Source organism: Dermacentor silvarum, chromosome 1 (assembly GCF_013339745.2).
Source record: "Dermacentor silvarum isolate Dsil-2018 chromosome 1, BIME_Dsil_1.4, whole genome shotgun sequence".
Classification (NCBI taxonomy): domain Eukaryota; kingdom Metazoa; phylum Arthropoda; class Arachnida; order Ixodida; family Ixodidae; genus Dermacentor; species Dermacentor silvarum.
In genome coordinates this window covers 117,479,874-117,505,242 of record NC_051154.1, presented here as the reverse complement: position 1 = coordinate 117,505,242, position 25,369 = coordinate 117,479,874, and the positions used below count along the sequence as shown (strand labels likewise).

At 42.6% G+C, this 25,369-nt stretch overlaps 1 protein-coding gene across 2 annotated transcripts; it reads left to right on the top strand.

Moving 5' to 3' along the window:
• Nucleotides 1-40: 40 nt before the first annotated feature.
• LOC119435613 (pachytene checkpoint protein 2 homolog) lies at nucleotides 41-25,369 on the top strand. 2 transcript variants are annotated; one of them, XM_037702391.2, is made up of 10 exons: nucleotides 41-237; nucleotides 3,674-3,818; nucleotides 5,996-6,166; nucleotides 7,547-7,637; nucleotides 8,287-8,423; nucleotides 9,498-9,584; nucleotides 18,228-18,334; nucleotides 19,494-19,647; nucleotides 21,939-22,100; nucleotides 25,173-25,369. In XM_037702391.2, exons 1-10 carry the CDS (start codon nucleotides 137-139, stop codon nucleotides 25,287-25,289), a joined length of 1,272 nt encoding a protein of 423 aa, XP_037558319.1. In that variant the 5' UTR covers nucleotides 41-136; the 3' UTR covers nucleotides 25,290-25,369. The 2 variants fall into 2 exon arrangements, with proteins under 2 accessions (XP_037558319.1, XP_049528718.1); XM_049672761.1 differs by lacking the exon at nucleotides 41-237 and adding an exon at nucleotides 5,606-5,675 and having other exon boundaries at nucleotides 3,692-3,818.

Here is a 25,369-nt window from a genome sequence, read left to right as displayed (position 1 = left end):
TAAGAACGTGGTCATGTGATTAAACGTCATCGGACTAGTAACCAATAGAAGCAGTAAGAAACAGTGGCTGCAACTGAGCGCGAACAACGAACCACTCTGTCGTTTGCAGTTGCTGTGAATTCCACACTGATTTGAAATGAATAGCGGGGCACATCTGAGCAACCATTTAGCAGAGGATAATTCGCTCAATCCGGGGAAGCTTTGTGTCCATGTGGATGCGCTGAAGTCACGTTGCTGGTAAGAACTTCATTGTCACTGCACCGACACTCTAGTAGGTGCATAACAAAGATCCACGTTGTATGCGCTCTTATTGTTACTTGTTATCAGGTTAGCAAACCTAAATAAGTTCGTAAAAAGTGCCTGTAGCTTCAAATTCTCTAGACATCTGTGCTTTTGCAAGTAAGTCTCACTTGGCCTTTCGCTGATGAACCAAGCGATTATGACGATTTCATGTGTACGTTTGAGCTTAACACAGAGCTTGCTTTGGGAGTGTCTGTCGTGAACTGTTACAGCTGTCGAAAGTCTTGCTTTGGAAGGCACTACGCCAGCACATTCAACGCTTACATCTGCTCAAGTGGGTCCTATTATGTCTTTAAGGTGGTTATTGGAGTCCGTAATATGGCACCACCACGCGCTGCTGGCAGCATACATTAACTTACCATTACAAATAGTCCATTGCCAGTGTTAAGAAACTGGGATCTCCCCATTTTCCAAGAAGTTATTGACGTCTTGGCATCTCCTCGAAACATTGCAGAAGCCTGTATAAAAGCGGCTGAAAACACATGGTTACTTAAAGGACAGTAGCAATGAGAAGCTGCCCAGACAACGCAAAGGCATCCTCAGCAAGTCTCTGGGATGTCGGCATCCGGGCATTCATACATCCTAAGGATGTCCTGCACTAATTATAAAAGGCTCCTGATCAGGTCCATTTGTCTACCCCAAGTAGATACTGAGAACATACCAGGTACATAATTGGAGGACCATTTTAGGATGTCAGGATGTGTTCCAAGGCACTACTGTCGACACTGTAATTAGAGGGCAATTCATTATTTACAAATTGGGTTAATATATGCATGACGCAGCTTGGATATGAGAACCCATATTGTGGGGCCCCATTTTGATATTTGTGCACTTTCACATGCTCTGAAATCTCAAGAAATTTTGCGTCTTTGTTTCTTGCCACCATTAAAAGCAGTTCAGTAACAAACGAACTACCTCAGGTGCAGCTCCACCTATGCACTTACAATAGCATAGCCTACAAGATCTGCTTTTGTTACTTCAAGAGAACCGTCGATGGAAGGTGTGCGTTGGACACCACGACCAATAATAATAATAGTAATAATAATAATAATAATAATGTTTAAAACAAAATAGCCTACAAATAAAAATACCTTTTTTGAAGTGTGCCATTTGTATTTTGTTTTTGGTTTACTCAATTTTGTTTGGGCAAGCATGAAGCTCTCAAATAAACACACTTAGAAGCAACGTCCTGAGAATATCCTGCTGAGGATGTTGCTCAGATATTAGGTTTGCAATAAGTCTAGCAGTAGCTGTGTTTAAAATTCATTGTGGGCATGGTGCTGTGGACGTCCCCAGTATGTCCCATAAAAAGCTAGGATGTCCGGCTCTTTCCGGGACATCCACAGGATGTTTTGTGTTGTCTGAGTGTATACGCAAATTGGCTTGAAGGAACAGTCAACCCCAGTGGCACCTTTCGCTTACTCTACCCTAACCTAGTCCATTATATGCCCCCTTCTGTAAATCCAGGCCGCGGCGGCCGCATTTTGATTGGGACGAAATGCCAAAGCACCTGTGTACCACGCTTTGCACACGCATTGAACCCCAGGTGGTCAAAATTAATCTGGTGTCCCCCACTACAGCGTGCCTCATAATCATATTGTGGTTTTGGAGGGTAAAACCCCAGAATTAAATTTTTATTTTAAGTATGTGCAAATCCTCCAACAAAATGAATCACCAACTTGTGTAGTTCACTGCAGTAGTAAGATAGTGAACTCTTACTAGAGTGGTTTCAGTAATGAAAGGTCAACGATTGTCTATTCAGCACAGACTTTTTAGTCCTTTCATTCTTCTTGCATTCCAAATGCATGAATTTCCACAATATAGAATGATATTTAATCAGACTCAGTTCGATTGGTTTCATGCAATTTCAAACACACTGTGTGAAAGTTCGCAATATGCTGCACAGTCTGCACTCTGAAAGTGGGCTTGGACATGCCCATGTTTTTGCCAGAATCGTAGAGGAATGTGGCTGCACAGATGCTCCTGAGTGATTTCCACTGGTTTTAATCATTAGAAGTGAAATAAGGAACAGTCAACATTATTTGAGTTGTGTTGTTCCACAGACCCTGACAATATCCATATCACTTTTAAATATTGTGCCTTGGCCGTGTGCAGTGGCAAATTCAGCTTGTTTTTTATGCAAAACTCATTAGGCTGACACCACAGTACAAGTTTTTAAATGTCAATGGTTACAGGCCTTATCCTTACCTTGAAGCTTATGTTCATTCCTCATATGAATAAAGCAGAATACTTAAAACCAGGACCCTATTGAAGGTGCTATGGCAGTATCAGTCAAAACGTATGAACAGGTCCGAAAGCATCATGCTCTGGCTGTCACTTGGATTAGGGTGCTGTAGTATGTTGGCACTAAAGAGTGCAGTCAAGATGCTCAAGAAATCATGTAAAAAAAATTTCTCTGGAAGTCCTGTTGCAAGCTTTGGGTTAATCCAAGTAACCAGCCACTGTGGTAACAGTGTTGCAAGAGGGAATCAAGAAGCACTTGTCTCCTCTGTGATGACCAGTTTTGTACTGATGTAGTAAAATTAAGCCAATGCAGTGCATGTTGTGCAGGGGCTTTCCTTCCTAGGTTGCAAGAATAATTTCATAGCTACATAAACTTAATGCATATTAATTACTGTAATGCATGCCACTTTGTAATTTAAAGGTCAGGAGAAAAAGTGGAAAGTTCGCTATTAATGAGCCTATTTTGTGCCTGTCCAAGCAGGTGTACTTTCCTTATTAAGGCATTCTGTAACTGAGCAAGTGTAGTGTATGGTTGATTGGTGTGGTTTAACGACCCAAAACAACACGGGCTGTGAGAGATGTCGTAGTGGAGGGCTCTGAATCAATTTTGACCACCTTGGTTTTATTAATATGCATCCAAAGTACGGTATGTGAGCATTTTTGTATTCCACCCCCACCGTATGTGGCCATCGTGGCGTTGTGCTCGAAGCCACAATCTTGTGACCACAAGCAGTGCGTCGTAGCCACTGAGCCGCCATGGTGAAATGTGCTGGATGCCTGGTCTGGCATAGGTAGAAAAGAGAAAGTAGACAATTCAACCTAAACACTAAACGGCATAGTGCTTTTGTGTGATGAAACTTCAAGGCTGCGTAATTGCCTGCACATTTCTTCTTTCTTGCATCATGCTGCCCCTTGGACACTGCCCCTATTCAGCTAATGCAATTTTCAGAATGTACTCTGCTTGTTAATCTTTCGTTGTTTTCAGTTCAAACTAAGTATGCTACACTCTTGACATGACCGTACATTTTATTTTTTCCATTGCTATGTACAATATTTGAATTACTTCCTTGTTAATGCTTCTAGTGATTCTTTGCAATTGATATTGGTGTTTTGCACTTTTTTCTTTCAGCACTCTTTCAGACAATGTAATCAGTGCACATGTTGAAGAATTAGTGCGACAGAAAGGCTACCCACCTGTTTTGACAAATTTTGCAGAAACTGCTCTTGCAGGTGAAGTGGACAAAGTAGTAACCGAGTATAAAGATGATGATGTGGTGAGTTGTCCTACGTAAAAAATTTGTTTGGGGAATATGTTTAAATAAAGTGGTCAACAAAGCTATTGATGTTTTTCATATTACATTGTTTTTTGCTTGTGACCGTTACAGGCAACCTACATGTGCATTAGTACAGCGCATTGTCTTTAAATTTAATTTTTTGAATGGGGGTATCACTTTTTGATTAAAGTTTGCATGCATGCAGTGCTTTAAAATAGAAGGCTATGCTGCTGAATATGCTTGTGATTAAAATGGTAGTGATGGTTTCCCACTCAAACCATAGGTATGCATTGTAAAACCTGAAAATAATTCATTTACCTAAATATGGAGTAAAGTTTAGCTAAGTACTACCATATTTACTCGTGTAGAGTTGCACGAGTAAATATGGGTTTATGGGTTTCGCACTCCCACTTTGGAGTGCGAAAATTTGGAAAGAAGTTTCACTGTGCGTTAAGCGCATACTTGTGTGCGGTTAATTCCCGCAAGCCACTACAAGATGGCACTAGTATGTGTCTGAAAAATCAGTCGGCAACTGTACATGTGTTCATAGTCGGCCACCAGTGGTTGCACTTATTTGCATAGCAGTCTGAACACAGTTCGAGGCTTCAGTGAGCAGCTATAAGTCTGCCTTGTGTAATGCCCGTACCCGGTAAAAATTCTGAAAAAAAAAAAAAGTGTGAGCCTCACACGAGTAAATACAGTATTATTGTGCTGAAAAAGGGATGCTCACAAGAAGTTCAAAATAATGTTTTACATCCTTTTCAACCTGCATTCTTTGGAGCTTGTTTTCTGAGCTGCAGATATCAGGGAGCTGATCAAGTTCATGCCCCGCTGCCAACAAGGCAACTAGTCCCTCCCACAACTATTCGAAGGCACTGCAGTAAATGGGTGTTTTGCAAGTAGCTCCTCATTGCAGGAATCACTGTGGACCATTATTGATGTGCAGTGACTACATCAGTCAGTGCCGAAGAGATGCATAGAGTCAGTGCTTGCTTCCAAACATGGAGAATTGCATTGTATGCAACACTTGTCTGGGGAGAGACATATATATGAGGGGCAAAGTTAAAGCACAATTTCTACCTTTGGAAATGGCCATGTTTGATCTCTATATTTGTCATATTTGAAGTGAAGTGTTACATAACATACAATAGTTTGGCAGCAAACAAGCTGCTTCCAACAACAGTGCCTCTGTGAGATGTGGCTTGCCAGCTAGTCACCAGCTTTCAATTAGCACAATATGCAGGTGGGATGCCCCCCAACAGGCCTTGAGGTTATCCATGCATTTAAGTGTGTGTGTGTGCACATGCATGATCCTTGATGTATCAGAGCTGTGTCTTCCCGCAGCCACTGGACTCTGAGCACATGGCATCTATGATGAGGCAGAGGCCTGCTGCCATCCTGGCTGATGTCCAAGGATAAAGCAGAGACATTAATATAAGCGATCTGTTCTGGCCAGTGGTTTTGAACAGAATAACGGTAGTCTGCAAATAGAAAAGGCTCATTTTAGTACCCTCCCCTTCCTTCTCCCTTTCTGCTGCTTTGTGTGCACTCAGAGCAGTGTGTTTTGTGAACTCTTATCATTTTTGCATACTATGAACAGCTTGGTATGGAGCAGTGCTTCATTTTCACGAGGGCATACTGTTGTACACCTGGCCATGCATTGAACAAAGTTACTTGAGCATTAGCCAGCTGGTTGGTCAGTGCCGCATGACTGAATGCAACAGAGAAATTGGTGAGAGTATTTACGCGTACACTGTGTGCATAACACTGTGGCTGTTGTCTTCTAGGGTTGTCTGATGAGCATGCCACAGTTGCTGCTGCTCACCGGCTAATACTGCTATGAGCCACCAAACAAATGTGAGCAGCTATGAGCAGTAAGTGCAAGCATGGAATGAAAGAAGTGCTATTTGTAGTGTGCTGTGTATATGACACAGTTTGTGTCAAGTGTGAGGGCTAGTGTGTTTATCTTGCCCACGTGTCTGCTTTCGTGATGGTGTAGGATACTAGTAGTGTCTGGTGCCTTGAATGCATGCACATGTTGTTGTCCATTCTACAGCTACACTTAGTTGCACCAACTGACCTACTGGCCAGTGCTCAGGCAATTTTAGTAATGCTTGAGAAATTAGCCCATAGTAGTCCTGGCTTTTTAAAAACCTGTGCTTTCTTCTGCATATCAGGGAAGACTGGACTCGGCCACTCTGGTGGTACACGTCTACGAGGTGAATGATGATGCTGGCTTAGAAGAGCTTGAAGATGGCATGGCAGCTGCGAGTCACTGGGTTCTTCCTTCTGCACATCTTGAGGGCCTTTGGGAGAGCCTCATATATGAAAGTACAATAAAAAATGAGGTAAATGTTTGTAATTTTGTCTTGAAGAATCAGACTTTGTGTACTGCCCTTTCTGGTGGGTGGCAGTGTGTTCCCTGCTAGATAACTTTAAAGCATAAGTGATATTGCATTGCTCTTAAGGCAGAATGAGTGCACAAGAGGAACTGATGTGACAACTAAGTCTCAGTCATCTTGACCAATGTAGTGAAAACTGTGGTAGAGACAACTCATAATATGCCAAAGGTAGTTGACTGATGAATATTTATTTTGGGGACAGAACTTATAATCACCATATGATGCTGTAGCCTTCATTATTTCTGGCTTGTCAAAAATTTAAGTGTTCAGCTGCTGTTGCCACCCTTCCCAGGGATGTGCTCCATATGCTCATAGTAGCACAAGTGTATGTGGCATTAGTCCCCTAATGAACAGTAACAATAATCACTATGGTAGTGGCAATGTGCTATAACATTATAAATGCAGCCTGATTTATGGTCGCATGAAAAACATTGGAATTACAGCATGTTCTTGAAATATTCTGGCAATCAAATGCTTGACATGGCAATATGCATACATGCTGTTGGAGTCAGTGTAAACTGCACACTTTATTGGCATTATTTTTATATTTACATGTGCAGAGCAAGAACCACAGCATTAGTTTTATAATTTCTTATAAGATCTTACAATTGCTTTTAACAAACATTGTCTGTTTGAAATGGTTTGTGAATGTTCTGGGGAGCTGCATGCATGTAGAGAGAAGAAAGTACATGATCAGTATTATGTTACTCACATGAATTTTGCTTTGAAAATGATACTGCACTGTAAGTAAGTATTTAAAAAAACATTCATGGTAATAGATGTGGAGGCTGTCAGTGTGGTATCTACAACTGCTGCTTATTGTTTAATGCATGCCTTCTGTCCAGTGCAACCCTTCCAACAGATAACTGCAGCTGTCATAATTCTTCCTGAGTTAATGAATTTTTCTTTCTTGTCCAGTGGCTATAAGTATGGTAGGCAGTAGAGAGTCACTGCACTAGATTCTATAAAAGTTCATTTATGGACAAAATATGCCTTTTTTAGTGATTTACAAATCACAAAGCAGCAAGTGAGAATTTTGCAACAGCACTGGCATCCTTAAGTAAATGCAAAACTAATGTAGCTTCTGCACATTAATTTTGTACAACCTTTAACAGTAACACACTTAATCTATTTGCAAGTGTATATTTTGGTGTGAAATTTTTAAAATAATTTAGGGCTCTCCACAATAATGTACATGTTCATTTCTTTTTCTTTTCTAGAGTATTCCTAACTATGATTTTTATTATTCTATATTAACTAATAACTCAAGTGACAGTGTTTCAAGCTGTTGTACATCATGATAAAAGTGTTATACTGCTTAACCAGTTGCTGAGCTATTCATCCACGGCCCTGCTGTTTGCTGATAAGAAAGTGGACCCTAACGTCATATCATGGAACAAGGTTGTGCTTTTGCATGGTGAGGTTGGTTTTACATAGCATTGCTTGTGTCATTGCTCTCATTTTTGCTGTTATTGCAAGCTAATGAGACGTGTCATTGGTTGTCTCTGCAGAATAAGAACTGACTGCAGCAGTGGCACCCGTAGTGAACATGCAGTCAATTGCAAAAGTAACGTTTGGCACAATGGCTTGCTGCATTTTCATTGCCTAATTTACCAAATGTCAGGTGTTAACCAGCTTCATTGTGGGTTCTGCAGTTTATACTCCATGTTGCACTTAATTTTGTCTGTGTTGCTGTGTTTCCTCATGGTGGAAATAACAAAGCACCTTCGAGCAGTGGCTCAGCCTTTGCTGTGCAAAGCTGATACTGTTCACCCACAAACTACTTTTCTACCATGTTCATTTTTTGTTGTTGTTATTATTACATGTATTTTGTAGCAGTTAGCTATGGTGCTTCTGTGAGCATGTAACATTCCACTAAGACTGCCTAGTTGGCTTTATTTTTCCTGGCTTTCCGTTGCTTATGTAAAGCTCTACTGCATTATGACAGATCACCTTTGTGGTGTTGGGATCGTAACTAGCAGCAGCATTTATATAGTGAGATGCATGTTATCTTATTTCCCACCTTTACGATTTGTCTGTCAGTGGTATTGTTGTTTTGTTTTCAGGACCCCCTGGTACAGGGAAAACCTCTTTGTGCAAGGCCCTTGCGCAGAAACTTACCATTAGGATGCGCTCTCGTTTCACCCAAGGTCAACTTTTAGAGATCAACAGCCACAGTCTTTTCTCCAAGTGGTTCTCAGAGGTGCGAAATTTAAACTTTTCTTGTACTTTGTGTACAGATGAATTGCTGAGGCCTAGCCTTAAGTTTAGGTTCTAGTTTAATGTTTTGGTAGGGTCAGGTTTTGCCATGAGTAATATGAAAAGGTCAAACTTGAAATAGCAACACTTAGGATATAAGGACACCAAAAGGGACAGGTACAACAAACTTCCCAGAATCCACATCCTGTTAGATGTGGAATGCGCTAGCTCATCTGATATCAATCGCAATGAACAGTGGCTAAAATTTTGAATGTAGATGATAGACGGGTGTCATTTTAATTGTTCTGGCCACCTAATCCATGCAAATATATTCCAGCCAGATGATAAGCTGCACTGGCGTGCCGTTGCTTCGTTGGAAATTTTATGAAACATGAGCTCGGTGTGACAAAGCGTTAAAGTGGACGTGTTGCAGAGGTAAAGCTGTTGCCAACTTCATGAAGGTCTTGCCAGGCACTTGATTTTGAAGCGTAGTGTGAGCATGCAAAATGTATAGCCACGTGCAATCTTATAAGGGTGTACGCAGCATACAGCAGTGGTAAAGGCATAGCATTTGCTCTGTCATTACCATTACCATATAATTACCAAGGTGAAACATTTTATGGGTGTCTTCTTGACAAAAGGAACAATTGAGGAAACCGCGGCCAAGAAAGATTTGCTGTTTCACTTTAAAGCAATTCAGGCTGCACTGTGTTTGTCATTGATATGAGATTAGATCAGGCTCTCTGCCACAAACTAGTATGTTCTCTATTGTGCTGCATACATGGCACATTTACATAGCCATAAACCAACAAACCTTGTGTGAAATTTATGGTGATGAAAAATTACAGATTACTTTCCAAAAAGGGTGGGTGTTTTTTGAAAAGATCTGTAATGTTAGACCAACAATTGATTGTGAAACAACCCATTTGGTAGAAAGTTACCTACTGGAGCAAATGACCTCTAACTATGCCTATTGCTGCTTCACAGTTCACCCTGTGCTGCTGTGCTGTAATGTCAGCTATTATAGCTTTCATGAAGAGCACAAGTCTCCCACATCCCTCTTGTCTCTGTTTTTCAGAGTGGAAAACTCGTAATGAAGCTGTTTCAGAAGATACAAGCTCTCATTGACGATGGAAGCACCCTTGTGTTTGTTCTTATTGATGAAGTAGGTACCTCATGCATACTCGCTAAGCTGTTCATAAGCTTCACTTACCACAGGGGTAGAAATTGAAAACTGCGGTAAGCTTTGTTTTTACCTCCTAGTGCTCTTGGTTGCTCGTAGCTGTAAGGAAATTACATTGTTAGTCCTAGTAACCTTATTGGCACTGTTGAAGTGATAAATTGGCTTCTTGTTACAAGTGGCACCTTTGCAGAGGCATTAGTGGGAACGTGCGAATGATGTGAACCTTTACTAAAGATTTCTAGCAATAGGAGAAAGTCTGACACACAAGAGGCAAATATAGTAAAATATCGGTACTACGAACCCCACATTAACGAACTTTTCAGGTTGACAAACTTTTCAGAAATCCCCTGCTGACTTTTTGTAGTTTCAATGTAAAAATATTTCAGTACTACGAACTTCGGAATAACGATCGTTATTCAGTTTCCGTGTCATGTTAACAACGCCTCGGTACTAGGAACTCATATTCCAAAATCTGGGATTCTTAGATTTCCGTGTATCCGGTCACGGCAGCCGAAACAGTAGGCTAGCAGACAAGGCGCAGAAAGCGGATGCCGCGGCGCACGGGTTCGGAAAACCTGAGACGGCGCCTGAGCAGGAAAAAAAAAAAAAAAAAAAAAAAAAAAAACTACGCTGGCACGCAACATCGGCGCGTGTCGGAAAGCGGGGCGGCCGCCTATCGAAAGGCCTATCGCCGACGATAATCACTCCACGAGTTCCGAAAAAGACTCGAAAGCAGCGCGACGATTACGCGAATTGGTGACAGCGGCATGTCACAAGGGAAGCGGCTGTCGCCCGCGCGCGCATACAGGTTCTTTCGCGCACGCCTTTTCCGTACCACCCAAATGACACGGCGGCGCGCGTTGCAGTGGACCCGTGCCTGGTCAACGCCTCCTGGTTTAGGACGGCGCCCTTGCGCTCTACAGCGGCGCAGTGTGGACGAAGGCCCCGCGTGGACGGATATTCAAACAGCGCAGCTCAGAAAGCAGCGGGACCAGAAGGCGCGCATCGGGTCGGGCATCACCGCAAAATACTTTCGCTCTCGACTCGCGCTTTTTCGTTCCGATGCAGGGTAGGGTGAGCTGGGGCCGTATTCTGAAACGTTCGCCTAGGCGAAATTTTTTTTTCGCTTTCAGGCGTGCGCCGATTGGCTGTTTTAGCAAAATTAGATGAGCTGATTGGGTGGTTGAGCCCGACGTCATTCAATTTGCTCAACCAGCCAATCAGCGCGCATGCTGATTTCGCCTAGGCGAACGTTTCAGAATACGGCCCCTGGAACAGTCAGGCGAGCCGTTCTTTCTGAAAACGTCCCGAAGTGGCGATTGTCAAGCGCAGGACCGTTCGAGCACTAGCTGAGGCGACGAACGACGACTCATGAGGTTTTGCGAGCGTATGTTCCGCCCAGACGCCTCGCCCTTCTTTCCGCGCGCCTCTTTCCCGCTTTCTGCGGCCGTAGTAGCTACGCGCGCGGAGAAATGTAACCTCCGTACTCGCGGTAGAGTGCCCTATTATTCTAGGTCACTCCACTCGCGGGGTTGCCACACGATCACACTGTACTTTCCGGGCGGTGTTATTTACGCGCGCTTGCGCTTTAATATAGTTAACTCTTTCCGTACCACGCCCATTGGGCACGATTAGCCCTCTCTCGATGGTTTGAAATGCCGCTTTCGAGACCTTCCCCGCCGCTCACGGACATACTGCGCCATCGTACGTGAAGGAGGAGAACTATATTTTAGTTTTTTTAAGCAGTTCGCTTTTTTCCCGCGAGTCGGTGATTTTTAAACGCGCTCCTGAAGTTTCGCGATCGTCAAAGGAGAGCGAAACTTCCATTTGAAACGATGGTTTGAAACGCCGCTTTCGAGACCTTCCGCGATGCTCACGTACACACTGCGCCATCGGACGTGAAAGAGGATAAACTATATTTTTGTTTTCTAAGCAGTTCGCCGTTCCCCCGCTAAGTGGTGATTTTTAAACGCGCTCCTAAGTTTCGCGATCGTCAAAGCAGAACGCAAAAATGTCCGGCTGCGGAAACGGCGCGCTTGCTTGCTTGGGGTAGAGTGACCTACTTCGGGAGATCGCAGATTCGCGATTCCGCAGCCTCCGCGGCTGATCTTATCGATACATCGAATAGCAGCAAGTCAGAGGGCGCTGACTCTTCGTCGGACTTTGAGTCTGAAAGCGACGACGACGCAAACCAGCCCACAACATCGGCGGCCGCAGCCCGGCACGCGCAACTGTAGTGCTTGCAGTTAAATTTTTGTAGCGAAATACCTGTCCAGTGAATTTTTTTTTCGGCGATAGTGCCTATTAGACGGCAATAGATTTCGTTTATCTCATAATTTTCGTAACATTTTCTTCTTAGTAGATACAAGCGTGCCTTTAAAACTTTTTTTTTTTCAATTTTATCGCACAATCGTGATTTTAACAATTTATATCTTTTTTATGACGTACATCTTGTAAATAAAACTTTTATGCGTGAAAAGTGCATTCATTTTGCTCTCTGTTTATGTATTACATTAAATATTGAGTGCAGTAGTTCCTTCAGAAAAAAACATCTGCTGTAACATACAAAAAACACCTATTTTCCCCATGGTAGGGAAAGCGTTGAGGTGTCCGCCTCGAGTGAGACAGTTGCGGTGTCCATGGCAAGAATTGTGAAAATAAACAAACAAACAAGAAACATTGTGCTTTGGAGGTGACATGGAGCTTCGGTGGTGCGTGACGCCGTAATCTTTTGTAAATAGCAACAGCACGGGCCGAGAGCCAACAACGACGTCTTCATGGATAGCTCATATGGTGACAACTTATGAACTGATAAGTTAATGAGCAGAATGTTTAATTTTGGGGCTCTCACTATAACAACTTTTAAGAATAACGAACCATTTACCGTGGTTTCCTGAAGTTCGTTATATCGAGATTTCATTGTATTAACAAAGTGACATGGGTCACATTTCCCCACTGTTTTTAACCCTTTATTGACGAATGTTGTTTGAAGGCAACGTACGAAAAATGTTTTTGTCTTGCTGAGTTTTGATATTGAGTATGAAGTTTATGGCTAAATGTCTTTGGTCAACACTGAATGACAAGCAGCAAGTGTTATTTGTTGGTTTAGAGCAGGAACACAGGACGAGGTAGAAGTTTGGCTTGCGACTGGCTTTCTTTTAAAAGCACGGTCAGAGGAGAGAGACCGATGCAAGATGTCCGGCTGCAGTGGTATCACACACTTGATGTAAAATTAAATAGGTGCCTATGATTCGCATACGATGAGAGCTCTCCATAGAAATTCCTAATGAAGCCACAGGTTGCTTGGGGTGAAGCCCACTTCCAGTTTCCTGCGTGGGGCTCCCCCCTATTGCTGAAAAAGTTTCCACAAAATATTTTTTTTTAATTGATTATGCTTATTCCCTATGTGTTTTGTACATTTAGATAGAAATAAATTTAACATTCTTTCTTTTCTTGTGTATATATTTATGTGCCGTCATTGAAGGGTCAGTGGTGCACGTGGAAGTGCAGAATTTGTTCACTGAAGCCATATTTAAAAATTGTGCGGTGCTACCTTTACTCAATTCATTTATTCCCAAGTTGTTTCCATACGAGTTTCTCAGAAGCTTTTTTTCTCCAGACATCAAGACAGCTTATTTAGCACAAAAATTTATCTAATTTTTTGCTTGGTATGGGCAGCGCCGCGGAGTTTGTCAGTTTTCTCACCAGATTGCAGAAAATGTACAGTGCACAGCTGCAGTGAATAAAAATCTTCAGTACTAAAGTAGCCTCATCACATGTCATTTCTGTTACTGGGAAACTATTGCGAGTGGAGATACTTCAAAGAAACCTTAGAATGATGCTCCTTATTCTTACGCATGGCCAACACTAGAGCACTCTCAATAGGTTACTGCACCAAGCTGAATGAAATTTGTTGCATTTTAAAATAAAAAAAGTAATTATGATGACCTTTGGAAAGGGATGTTTTTTTTTTTTTTTTTTATTCAGATGCTCGAAATTTCTTGAAAAGGACAAAAGTGGCGGAATTTCAGGAAAATCAAAACACCATTTTATAAGTTCCATTGCTATGCAACAAAAATGGATACTATCAAAGCTGTGTAAACTGCACCTTATAGAAAATTTAAAGGCCAACTGTAGCAAAATTTCACTTTGGCTAAATTGATTATAAATGAGACTACTGAGTATGGTATGGTAATAAAGTTTTATCATACCATACTGGAGCAATCTTGACAGAGCTACAGGGCTGGTAATTGTCTAATTTTCTTATTAACAGCCTCTAAATATACCTAAGCAAATGACAGCTGTCTGGTGGAGAGCGGATATGACTCAAATTGCCGACCAGGGCCTCGGAGATTTTCAGTGGGCCACAGCTACTGCCTGATCGTGGAGATCAGGCAGTAGCTGTGGCACGGTTTGGTGCCGTGGTATCGGAGTCAGGCGTCACACAGAGGGTCGTGCTCTAGCCTACGCCGCTGGTGCGTCTTGAAACGGGTAGCTGGCCTACGCTACTGGGGTGTCACACGGAGACTAAGCTTGCCCACGTCATCGTCCAATTTTTCTTGAGAGTTGCGGTTGGAGGAACGAACAGGGGGTTTATTTAAACAGGTACATTAAGCCAAACTCATTTACAGAGATAGTCATACTCATACTGACATAAGTACAGAACACAGTACATACATATCAGCATCGTAGCCCGTAGCTACATTGTTCTGTCTGAACACGTTAAATCATCCTGAATCATCCTTACGCCTGCTAGCACGCAAGATGGCTCCTTTAACCCCATCCGTCTTTCCTAAGTCGCTTGCTAGGGAAACAGATGACCTTGTCTTGGCCAATAGGAATGGTCGAACTGCTCGTAGCATCCTGCCCACAATGTCATGCCATCCCACTGGTCTCCACCTCTGATGTTGCACCTTCACTCGCATATGATACAGTGACAAGGTAATCGGGAAGCAGCAGTTGACGCTGGTCTCACGGTTGGATGTTGGCTCCTTGCAGCAATCAGCTGAGGCAGGTCTTGATGGTTGTTTCCCCTTTCACGGAATGGGGAAGTTGCAGACACCTCGAATGGATGTTAACCTCCTACGTTGACCCGCTGTTGTGTAGGTCTAACAGCTAAAATGCTGGTCTTGTCAGCAGTCCCATGACCCTTGTGTTTGGTCTTCGGCTAATATGCCAAACGTAACAAGGTTCATGCTGCATTGGTTCTCCACGTCCTGAGTTCTGCATCAATTCATGCCAGAGTTGATGGCTGCATTCTTTTTTTTTTTTTTTGCTTCCCAGTTTCAGTATCATAAACATCTTGCTTTGCGAGCTATTTGTGATGCAGCCACTCGTACTTCAAAAGTAAAATTTTGCACGGAGGCTGCTCTATAACTTCACTATCTGAAACTAGGCTTTTTATGCGGTAAAAATTTTTGCTGCAGTTGGCCTTTAAGGCGGACAAATCAGTATGTAAATGAGAAGTTTATCGAAAGTTTATTCATCAGCACTTTTGTCTGTCCCTGTTATTTGTTACTTGTCCTGCGCTGTAGTCACTTTTATTATGGATTGCCAACTAGCTTGTTCTTATATACCTTTTATCTGAATGGGCTGCCTTAATTGCATAGGATTTGCAAATGTCCTATTCACGAAATGTTCGTACACCCGAGAGTCATGATGGTATCTCTATTTTGTCTGCTTAAGATGCTGTAACAGGCGTAGTTTACAGAACACCAGCACCCATTTCTGTTGCATAGTTCGAGTTGCGCACTTGGTGTCTAATTTTTTCTAAAAATCTGCAGTATGCATGAACTTTTATGAAAATAAGTGATGGCCTAAAGAAAAGTTCATTTCTAACAGTTACTTAAATTGTGTTTTTTTTAATGCAACAAATTTTACTAGAACCGGTTCATTGTATGGTTACTAAGGCGCTTCTGCATTTAAGATGTATTTGAACAAGGAGAACCCAAGCTCTACCTTTATGTTAGCAGAGTGCTGACACAAAGTTTTAGCTTCTTGACTTCATATTTTGATGAGTAGCTGTGCGCCCAGTAATCATGAAATGAAATTGAATATGCTCTAGCACAGCAAATAGTTAAGCATAAGATAATTAATTGTGACTAGTCCTGGCTTTACTTCAAAACGAACACCAAAAAATGTACCTAGCTAGTCGAGTTCCACACAGCAGCAATTGCAGCTAAAAATCATGTGACCCCACAGTTGATCTTGGGAGATCACACCACAAACGAGTGATGTGATGTGCCAGTTCAGTTACCAGCTACAAAATTTGTCTGCTAGTCATGCATGTGCCGGACCATGTCATTTCTAAGTCATAGTTGTTATCATAGCTGTCATCAAGTGGAGCTGATGATTACTTGCAAGCCAGGGGCGCTATAATGTAAAATGATTCCAAACTACTGACGTCAAATTTACGTAACCACCGACGCAAGCATCAGGCGGTGACCCGCAGCATTGTCTGAACAACCCAATCAAACACTCTCCTCGTTTATAGGAGGTCACCTTTGTTCGCTTTCAAAACCAATAACATTGTCTACAATCAGCGGTTTTTCTTATCTAATTGACTGACAAGAGGCGAGGAACACGCTCTAGTGGAGAGGGTTTCGATGGGGCCGAGCCAGCACAGTGAAAATACATAACCGCATGAAGAGAGTGGTGTCGGCTTCTCCGATTGGTCCGCTTCGCCTTAGCTTGCGGTGGCTGGTCGAAAATCGCGGCGGCGTGCAACGGAAGGATAAGAATGCCGCTAAAACGGATCCTAAAATTCTTCCGCTAAACGGAAGAATTGGCAGAGCGATGTCGTATGCATGCCGAAAGGACTCGACAAGGTTTTACTGCCACGCAAAAAGGTTTATCGTGCGCAAATAAATACATGCTCACCGGCAGGTGTGAGTAGCGAGGGCCTGAGCCATTGGCGGTCAGCCATCTTCTATTCCTTTCGGAACGGGGCATTCTGTGGCTATTCAGAAAAATTTTCAGTTTTGTTCGGCATATTAATGCATTTTTTTCACGTACACGTCACTTTAACGTGGTGAGTTTTCGCGGTTTTGTGAGATCACGTGACAGACTGGCGAAGTGGGCTTAGCCAGAAAACATTGGACCAATAGCAGAGGGCTAATGGTGAAAAGGCATCGAATCAGGAATGATTGTTTTTTTTTTTTTGTGCAGTTTAATCATGCAGAATCAGTTTGTACACGTTATATCAGATGGGGAGCTATCGCGGTTTTCGTGACGTCGCATGACAGACAGGCGAAGTTGGGAGTGGCCCGAAAATGTTTTGGCCAATCGTGGTGGCTGATTGCAGAAATTGGAATCAAAACAGTTTGGAATCATTTTACGTTATAGCGCCCCAGAATTGTCGCTACTATGTACATAGCACACCATTTTGAGGGTCAGAAAGTGACAGCACCGCAAGCAGTGACAAAGAGCAGATTGGCCATGCTCCCCCCTTCATTCTACTCAAACAGCCTCTAAAAAGCATTCCGAAACGTTCTCCAGCCCTGGCATGTTCATATTTTCTTTTCATGCTCCATGTGTTCCTTTAGCCAGGGCCATTGGGCTAGCGGTAGTAGTGCTAGTGCCATGTCTGTGTGCTCCATCTTGTTTCATCCCATCTGGTAGTGCTGTTTTCATCTAATAATGAACCAACTTGTCCAACAGTCAATCCTCGCTAGTGGTATAGTAGTATCTGGCTCAGGAGAGTCTTACCGCTCTGGAGAGGCATTGCTCTCTTGCCTCCTGTTGGTAATTATCTGCCATAAAATGAAACAAGCAAATGTGGCTGCATCTTCCTGGTGTACATATATATTTCGTGCATCTGCTTTTACAAACAAACCCAACCCACTTTTGGCTTTGGGTCTCTACATTGTGAAACAAACGAAATTCCATTTCTGCTACTGGGCTGTCCTTTTGCTTTGCGGAGCACAGTTGTGCTGTAAACATGCGCCAATCTTTATAACTGGTGGAGCACATAGGAGGGCGAGGAGACAGACACCAGAAGGTGAGCAGCCCAGCAAAGAATTGTCTCCTGTTGTGCTCTGCATGCACAAGCATCGGTCATGTCAGCAGTCCTCGCAGAACATGACAGGGAGCCTAGGAGCCATAGAATGAGCCAAGTTGACGCCAATGTGGCAAGATGCTACGGTTTGAAATCAGTCACCCATGTTGTTGTCAGCCACTTTTGCCATTAATAGTCAGTCAGCGATGGCTATGTACGCAGAGGAATGGAACAGTGCAAACATCTCAAGTTTTGTATTTTTTTTTTTGTCAGTACTGCTTTAAGTTGATTTCAATAAGACAAACAGATTTATTAAGTCCATTCCAGTTTTTTTTTTTTTTTTTTTTTTTTTTTTTTTAGAAGGGTGCATGCAAGTTTGAGAAATGTATGGGACTGCCATCCTTTTATGTTTTGCTTTGTATCTTTTCCCCTCAATATATCTGCATCTGATGCTTGAACTTGTTTTTACTGGACCAGTTACTGCAATGTCCTAACGAAATTTGCACTACTGTGGCTGGTTATTTTCCCCTCTTAGTGTTTCATGGTATATAAAGTGTTTAAAATGCCGTTTACCCTCCTACTGTTCCATTTTAGTTTTGTCTTTTACTCTATTCTTAATGTGTTTTTAGGTTGAAAGCTTGGCACACTGTCGCAGCACGGCAATTGGTGGCAATGAGCCATCAGACGCTATTCGTGTTGTCAATGCCCTGCTAACACAAATTGACAACATGAAAAGGTATGTAGATAAAGCAGCTGCATTTTTCTATTTTGCATGCTGTGTGAGAGAATGAAGCTTTCTTACTGCTATGTCATAAAAATACCATTAAGAAGGGCTTAATGCATACAAGAGATTATCTTTGGTCCATTAGAGTGAGACAGTGGGTGCCAAGGTAAAGTGAATGTAGTTGAGGGTGGCCAGGATTAGATGGAGTGATGAGTTTAGGGAGTTTGTAGGGGTTGGTTGATGATAGGACAAGGGTAACTATAGATTTTAGGGAGAGACCGCTGTCCATCAGTGAACTTGATTAGGTTGGTCAATTGATTGCTATGATAATGACCCCACTTTTTTCATTTGTAAAATCGTTTTTTATAATAGCCACATTTTGGGGGATTTCATGTAAGGTACAGCCTAGCATTAACTTTTACTATGTCTTAGCTCTGTGGATGATGTAATGATAAAGTACTTTAGTTCTCAGAGAGATTGTGACATACCTTTAATGATAGCTAGGAACATATTGAAGAGTTACTTCCTTTGACCTTTTTAAAATATTAACTTAGAATGCTGTTTAAAATGTTGTAAAGCCAACTTAAGCTTTTTATTAGACATTATGTTGGTTGTGGATACTGCTGTCATTACACAATGTATTGACCAAATGCAATGATTTTGAAATAAATGCTGATGACAGGTGATTCATCTATATTGCAGAAGCTTTTATTTTTTTTTTTTTCCCTCCCTGTTTTAGTGCTGTGGCTCAAGGCTTGTGTGAGCAGATTTTTGGAGACTAGATCCTCATGTTTACTCCATCTGAAAACTTTGCAATTAAATAAGACAGAATTTCTCATGAATGCTGTCTAGCTGACCTTGCATGTTTTTGCGCTCAATACATCGAACCTCGTTATAACAAAGTTGCATTTGACACGAAAATGCTTTCATTATATCCAATATTCGTATAACTTATAAGCATATATTTGTTACAAGCTGATATTATCAAGAAACATAATTTACCTCATTATATATGATAATTTGTTATATCAATGTTTGCTGTGTCAACATTTCATTTTATCTTAAAAAATTGTTGTATCAAGATGTTATTTTACTTTGAGAAATTGATTAGGACATTTCTGTCTTTTGCTGGTCATATTCCATCATGTTTTAAATGTTTTTATTTCTCCAGATACCCGAATGTTTTCATTCTTACAACCTCTAATATCAGTGGTATCATAGACCTGGCTTTTGTAGATAGAGCTGACTTCAAATATCACCTTGGTTATCCCAGCCAGAAATGCATTTCAAAGATCATCATGTCCTGCATGAAAGAGCTTTACAGGGTGAGTTGTGTATTTGTGTATATTTCAAGCTGTCCTTTCATTAATGGTAGCTTTATTATTTAGGAAGCACAATACCGTGAGTACGAAGCGCTGATAGCACAAAGCTATTTGACACAAAATGTGCACACAGAAGAGTGCCATGCAGCATTGTTGAGGTGACAGCGCAAAATACATTGTGGACACTTCTCACTTTTGGTATTAGCACTCCTGTCTTGAGATGTTGCATGAGTCCTCGCATCACATGCTTGCTATTGTTGACATGCTTATTTAGAGGTCTGAAAACTACAGTGAAATCTCGATGATACAATCACTTCTAATACGAATTTCCGGATGATACGAATTTTTCTGTGGTCCCGGCCAAGCCCCATTACTTTGCAACGTGCTAAAGAACGGTTGTTACGAAAATCAATTTTCGACCCGCGTCGGTTGATACGAATAAACGCCGCCCCTCCGACGGCCGCGAAAGAGAACAAGGCCGCGATTTTGTAGCGATGCCTTATGACTTGTTCTATACTAGTCTTATCATCCACCGCTCACGGCCGGCTGATCCCGTTGATAGCGTGAGCGGACCGTCGCTCTGACCACTGACAAAGCGCGATAAGCGTGAAAAGGCATTATTGCTGGAAAGGCATCGCTACAAAATACCGGCCCAGCGCGCATTCACGCGCTTTCTCCCTTTGTGCGGAGGCGCGAATGCGGCGCCGGACAGCGCGGAGGCGCGAATGCGGCGCCGGACAGCGCAGAGGCCGCGATGCGGTGGCGCTTTTGTTGCTTTCGTGCTTTTCCTTTGGTGCAGCGAGCGAAGGTTCGTGCGGTCTATTGCTTCAACGAAAACACAGCGGCGTAAGCACAGCACCTACAAAGGTCAGAGCCGTGTGGAGATCGCTTTCAAGATACGGTGCGTGCGACAACACCGACAGCCGGCACAGGCGCGAACGCATTTGTTGGCAAAGTAGAAGCCGCCCCCCTCCCTCCCACCTCTCCTCCTGCGCTGCCTTCCCGCTTTGCTCCATTCGCGTAGGAGATTGCGTCGCCAGTTTACCCTTGCGCCCAGTTGCAAGATACGCATTTGGTTCCACAGCACAGCGTCGCCTCCCTCCCTCCCTCCCATACCCCCACGGCCTCTCGCGCGAGGGAGTGCTGTTTGATCGCTGTGCGTTCGCTCTCCATGAAGGAGCGCGTCCTCCGCGCACTTTCACTCGCACATACGGCGCTCGCTCGGCGACGATTTTATCGCCCTTGGACTCGTGCTTCACGTCTCTTCCGCATCGCCCTCATTGATCTCTCCCATTGATGGGCGCATCTCGTTGAGAAGCGTGCTCGCTACAGCCATTGTCGGCGAGATTTTCCCGCGGAAGCCACATTATAATCGGTATTTCGTCTCACGTGGCTGCACTGTTAGCGGTGTGCGTATGCGTGGAGTTCTATGGGAAGGTAAACGGGAGTCGGAAAAGGCCGTGTTGTGGCCAGTTCTGCACTATAAACGGTTACATTATAAGTTGTCTATACTGTAAATGCTTTTTATGTACGTGTGCCTGAGTAAGTTCACCTCTGACTCTTTAATTTAGCTAGTTTTAATTGTGTTTCGATGATACGAATTTCGGCTAATTTTGTTCATAGCCTGCGCTTAATGCAATTACTAGTCCATATACACTGCAATTGATTGTTCTTTAATGGGGCTTTCTGCTTGCCACACTTGATGTTTCATTGCTTGAAGCTGATGTCTTAAATGTGTATTCATGGGACTTGTGAATATGTGTGCACTGTTCTTGTAAACTTTAACTATGACTACAATATCCGTAAGCTTTATGCTGTTGACTGGATGTCATCAATGAGTATTTGTTGTTCATTACATGAAGCTCTGGCTCTTTGCATTTGGATTTCATGTATGTGGCATCTTTTATTATATCACTGTACATTTCCACATTCAAGCTTGAATAAAACATGTTTTATTGTGGATGTTAAACTCAGCAAAGTGCAGCAATAGTTCATTTCATTTAACAATGACAGCTTGGATATGACTTATGTGCATGCTAAATTGAATGCAGTGCACATGCTCTTTCGTGCATGTTTTGTGGCATGCACACCATTGAGTTTTCTTATTAAGATCGCAAGGTGCACACAAGGGATGGCTAATCTGTCCTGGAAAAAAAGAAAAAGAAAAGCTATGGCAACTTGGAGTATATCACTATTCTCCCTTTGCCTGTCCATACTTGTGCTGCAGTGTGCTTCTCTTTTTCTTTTTCTTTCTCATGCTTTCTTTTTCTTTTCTTTCTTTGTTTCTTTTGCAGGTGTCCGTCATAAGTGAAAGCATAAGTTCTCTTGAAAGCAGTGCTAATGAGATGGGTGATGAACTGAGGTCTCTGTACAGCTCCTTGTGCCACAGAGCTGTCGGCCTGAGTGGGAGGCGGTTACGAAAACTGCCTTTCATTGCACATTCCATCTGCGCTGTGGTGAGAGCTGCTCTCCTTTGAAATTAGAGACCATTGACAGTGTCATACGCAGGCACTCTTTAGACTGTGGCAACCATGTGCCTTGTGCACCTAATTTCTTCAGCTTACTTCAGTTCTGCTAGCAGGTGTCACCCACAGCACAGGCTTGAACATGCTGCTCTAGGACTTTGTTTTGCTGTTTTCACTTATGAACCAAGAAATGCTAATGAGGCCATGCTAATGAGGCCGACTGCTGCAAATGCTGGTAGCTTCTTAGGATGGCTGGTAACAACATACAGTTGGTTTTATTTGCATAGACGGCCTCTTCTGTTTCTTTTTTTTTTTCTTCTTCTTGGTCAAAGTAGGTGGACACTCCCTGTATTTAAATGAATAAAGAACTAGAATTGTATACTTATTGAAATGCTTGATAAGATCTGAGACAACCAACAGTATGTAGTGCATATACGTGCATATATATGTAGTGCAAATAGCGAGATTTGTAAGTACTGGAAAGACTGGAAAGTAGCACGAGGTAATCGTTTGATAATTAAATTTTTCTTGTCACCTCATCAGTTACCGTATTTATTCGATTATAAGGTGGTCACGATTATAAGGCGAGGGCGCCAGTTAGAAGACCCAAGAAAAAAAAAAACATCGCCTTATAGTGTGGCTTCATGGCATTGCGGCATGCGCTGCCGTAAAGCCACATAAGGCGAAGGGCTCGCTGCCGTGAAGCCACACTACACGGCAAAATTTGCACTACCGTGAAGCCACACCTAAAGGCAAAATTCGCGTATATGGCGGGGGGGGGGGGGGGGGAGGGAACTTCGAGGCTAAAGATTCTGGGAAAACAAACACACCTTACATTCAAATAAATGCGGCATGTCTTCTGACGTGTGTCAAAAGGCTGTCACTGTGAAATAGCGAGCTTTTTGCAGCACAGGACACATACTCTAATGTTGGCAAGCAGTATGCAATCTGTTTAAAGGGAGTGATGATTAATTGAAATGTAGTGTGAAATTATGGTGCAGATGAAAAGATCATATTTCATTTTGATGGAAACAAGCATGATATTATCCTGTGAACAATCAGTTATAAATATAAATAGGCACAATAAGTTGCTTAAAAAAGGACATGAAGTCACCATTGGTAAAAAATCTTCTTTAACATTTATTGTGTGTCATCTCTCTTCACATCAAAACACACTATAGTCACTGTCGAGTGCACTCTTCTTTTCATTAAAAATTATTTCTTTTATGTGGTTAAGGTCCCTGCAACTCCAACTGTTTTTTCTGCCAATTGTGAATACAGTTGACTTCCGTTAATTCGACCCTGATGGGACCAATAAAATTGATTGAATTATCCGGCAGATCGAATTAAACAAGATGCAGAAAAAAATGCCAAAACACACTGGTGATTCATTTGGCAGTATTTGCCCTATTATAACACGCCCCTAAATCAAACATTTGCCCAATTTCTATGTGTACAAAGTAGAAAAATAATGTAGGAATGTCATTAAAGCTCCTAAATGGAATAGAAATCTAACGTGCACCAGATTTTTTAGCGAGGAAAAAATTCGCGCAGGAACTTCTCTGGGAGTTGTGTAAATATGCGTAAGCATTGTGCAACTTGTTTATCTCCACGCAGCTTGGTGTCATTATCAGTGTTATGAGACTTGATCTGGCCAGTCCAATGACAGTGCTGCGGCAACACGAACTGGTGCGACGAAAGCGCAAGGTGCATTGATAACGCATACAAAGTACTGCAGGTGCCGGCGCCAGGTGCGCTGATGACGTTCCAATCAACATAAGCCGTTATCGTTCTTTAGCACCTTGTCCATCCATGTCGAACCATTATGAACTGTGATCAAAGGACTACGGTGGCGGCACGAACTGATAAAACATACTCTGCAACGGCCGCGCGACCCGTATCTTGAAAGCGATCTGTGAAGCGGACAGAGTGTGCCGCCTGCTGATAGCTGCGCGCACTGTGTTTTCGCCGCTTCATTTGCGTTGAAGCGACAGGCAGCACGAAGGTAAAGTCGCTCGCTGCTGCGGACTCTATCTTGAAAGCGATTGTCCTACGGGAAGAATGGATGGACGGACAGTTTTCTCGTTGGGTAAGCGTAGAAATGCTTACGCATGTAAAATTGTTGCACAATGGTGGCTGGTTTTCTAAAATCGGCTTCGCCACACGGTTTTCTTTTAAAGTCAGCTCCGCTGCAATACCCATGTGTGATGCGGTAAGGCATACAGTTGTTGCAAGGGCGGTTGTGGTCTTGTGTCCAATGGCATCACGCAGACAATTTTTGGCCCAATTTTCTTTAAACAAAAGAAAGGTGCACGTTAGAATCAGATAAATACCGCAATCAGACATTGTTAGCTATGATTTTTGCTAGAAAATGTTCCTAGAACGGGCCGAATATAGGAGTTTTTGACTAGATATAATGTGTGTTTAATGTATTCACTATTCCCTAAGCTCCGCAACGACAGACGCTGCCACTAAAGGGGTCACTGTCGGGGTTCCTAGGTCAGGCGTGTGTGTGCTGACTGGTCAAGTTCGAATTATCCGGCAAGGGGCAATTTAAGGATCTAAATAATGAAAGTTTGGGCCTATAGAAATTCATGGGTGCCGGCCGGCACCTTCGGATGGGAGCAAATTAATCGGAGTTGAATTAACAGAAGTCTACCATAGTTAATTTTCATTGGAAAGTGGTGCTGCCTTTGTTTCATGTATTGTCGAAATTTTAAATATTTACATGCCCCTACTTGGCGTCGTTGTGCTCATATACATTAATGCTCATTCGTGCTCTAGCATTGAAGCACTGCTACTGTCCAGACAGGGCTGGATGCAGCAAGTGCATGTGGGCAATCAAAGAAATGAATGGCTCTTGTAATGGAGGACGTCGCCCAAGTTTCCTTAGAACCCAGAAACCTTGTGTCAGGAGCTCTTGTAGCATACTCTCTGTACCACATGTTCTCTGTACCACCTGGCCAGTGCTGGTTTCCTGTAGTGTCCATAATTTTCAATACGTTCCTTTGTTTTTATAAACGAAGCAATGATTACATTGTGCTAATTTTATTAATTTTGCAGGACGGCACATTGACACTAAAAGCATTCCTGCTTGCCCTGTCCGAGGCTGTTGACCGCCAGTTGCAAGAAAATGAGGAGATCACCAATAACAAGGAAGCACGATCACACCTCTTCTGAATAGGCAGAACATCCTTGTTTTATTTCACAAGTGCTTTCTGATTACAATTAAAAGCATGACTTTGTTTGTTGTATACTTA

What these genes read in the sequence shown, in the direction of transcription:
- LOC119435613 (XM_037702391.2), top strand. Translation starts at nt 137, where the DNA reads ATGAATAGCGGGGCACATCTGAGCAACCATTTAGCAGAGGATAATTCG. An exon ending in GCGCTGAAGTCACGTTGCTG is followed by an intron (nt 238 to 3,673) that starts GTAAGAACTTCA and finishes TTTTTCTTTCAG; the next exon opens with CACTCTTTCAGACAATGTAA. An exon ending in CAAGGTTGTGCTTTTGCATG is followed by an intron (nt 7,638 to 8,286) that starts GTGAGGTTGGTT and finishes TTTTGTTTTCAG; the next exon opens with GACCCCCTGGTACAGGGAAA.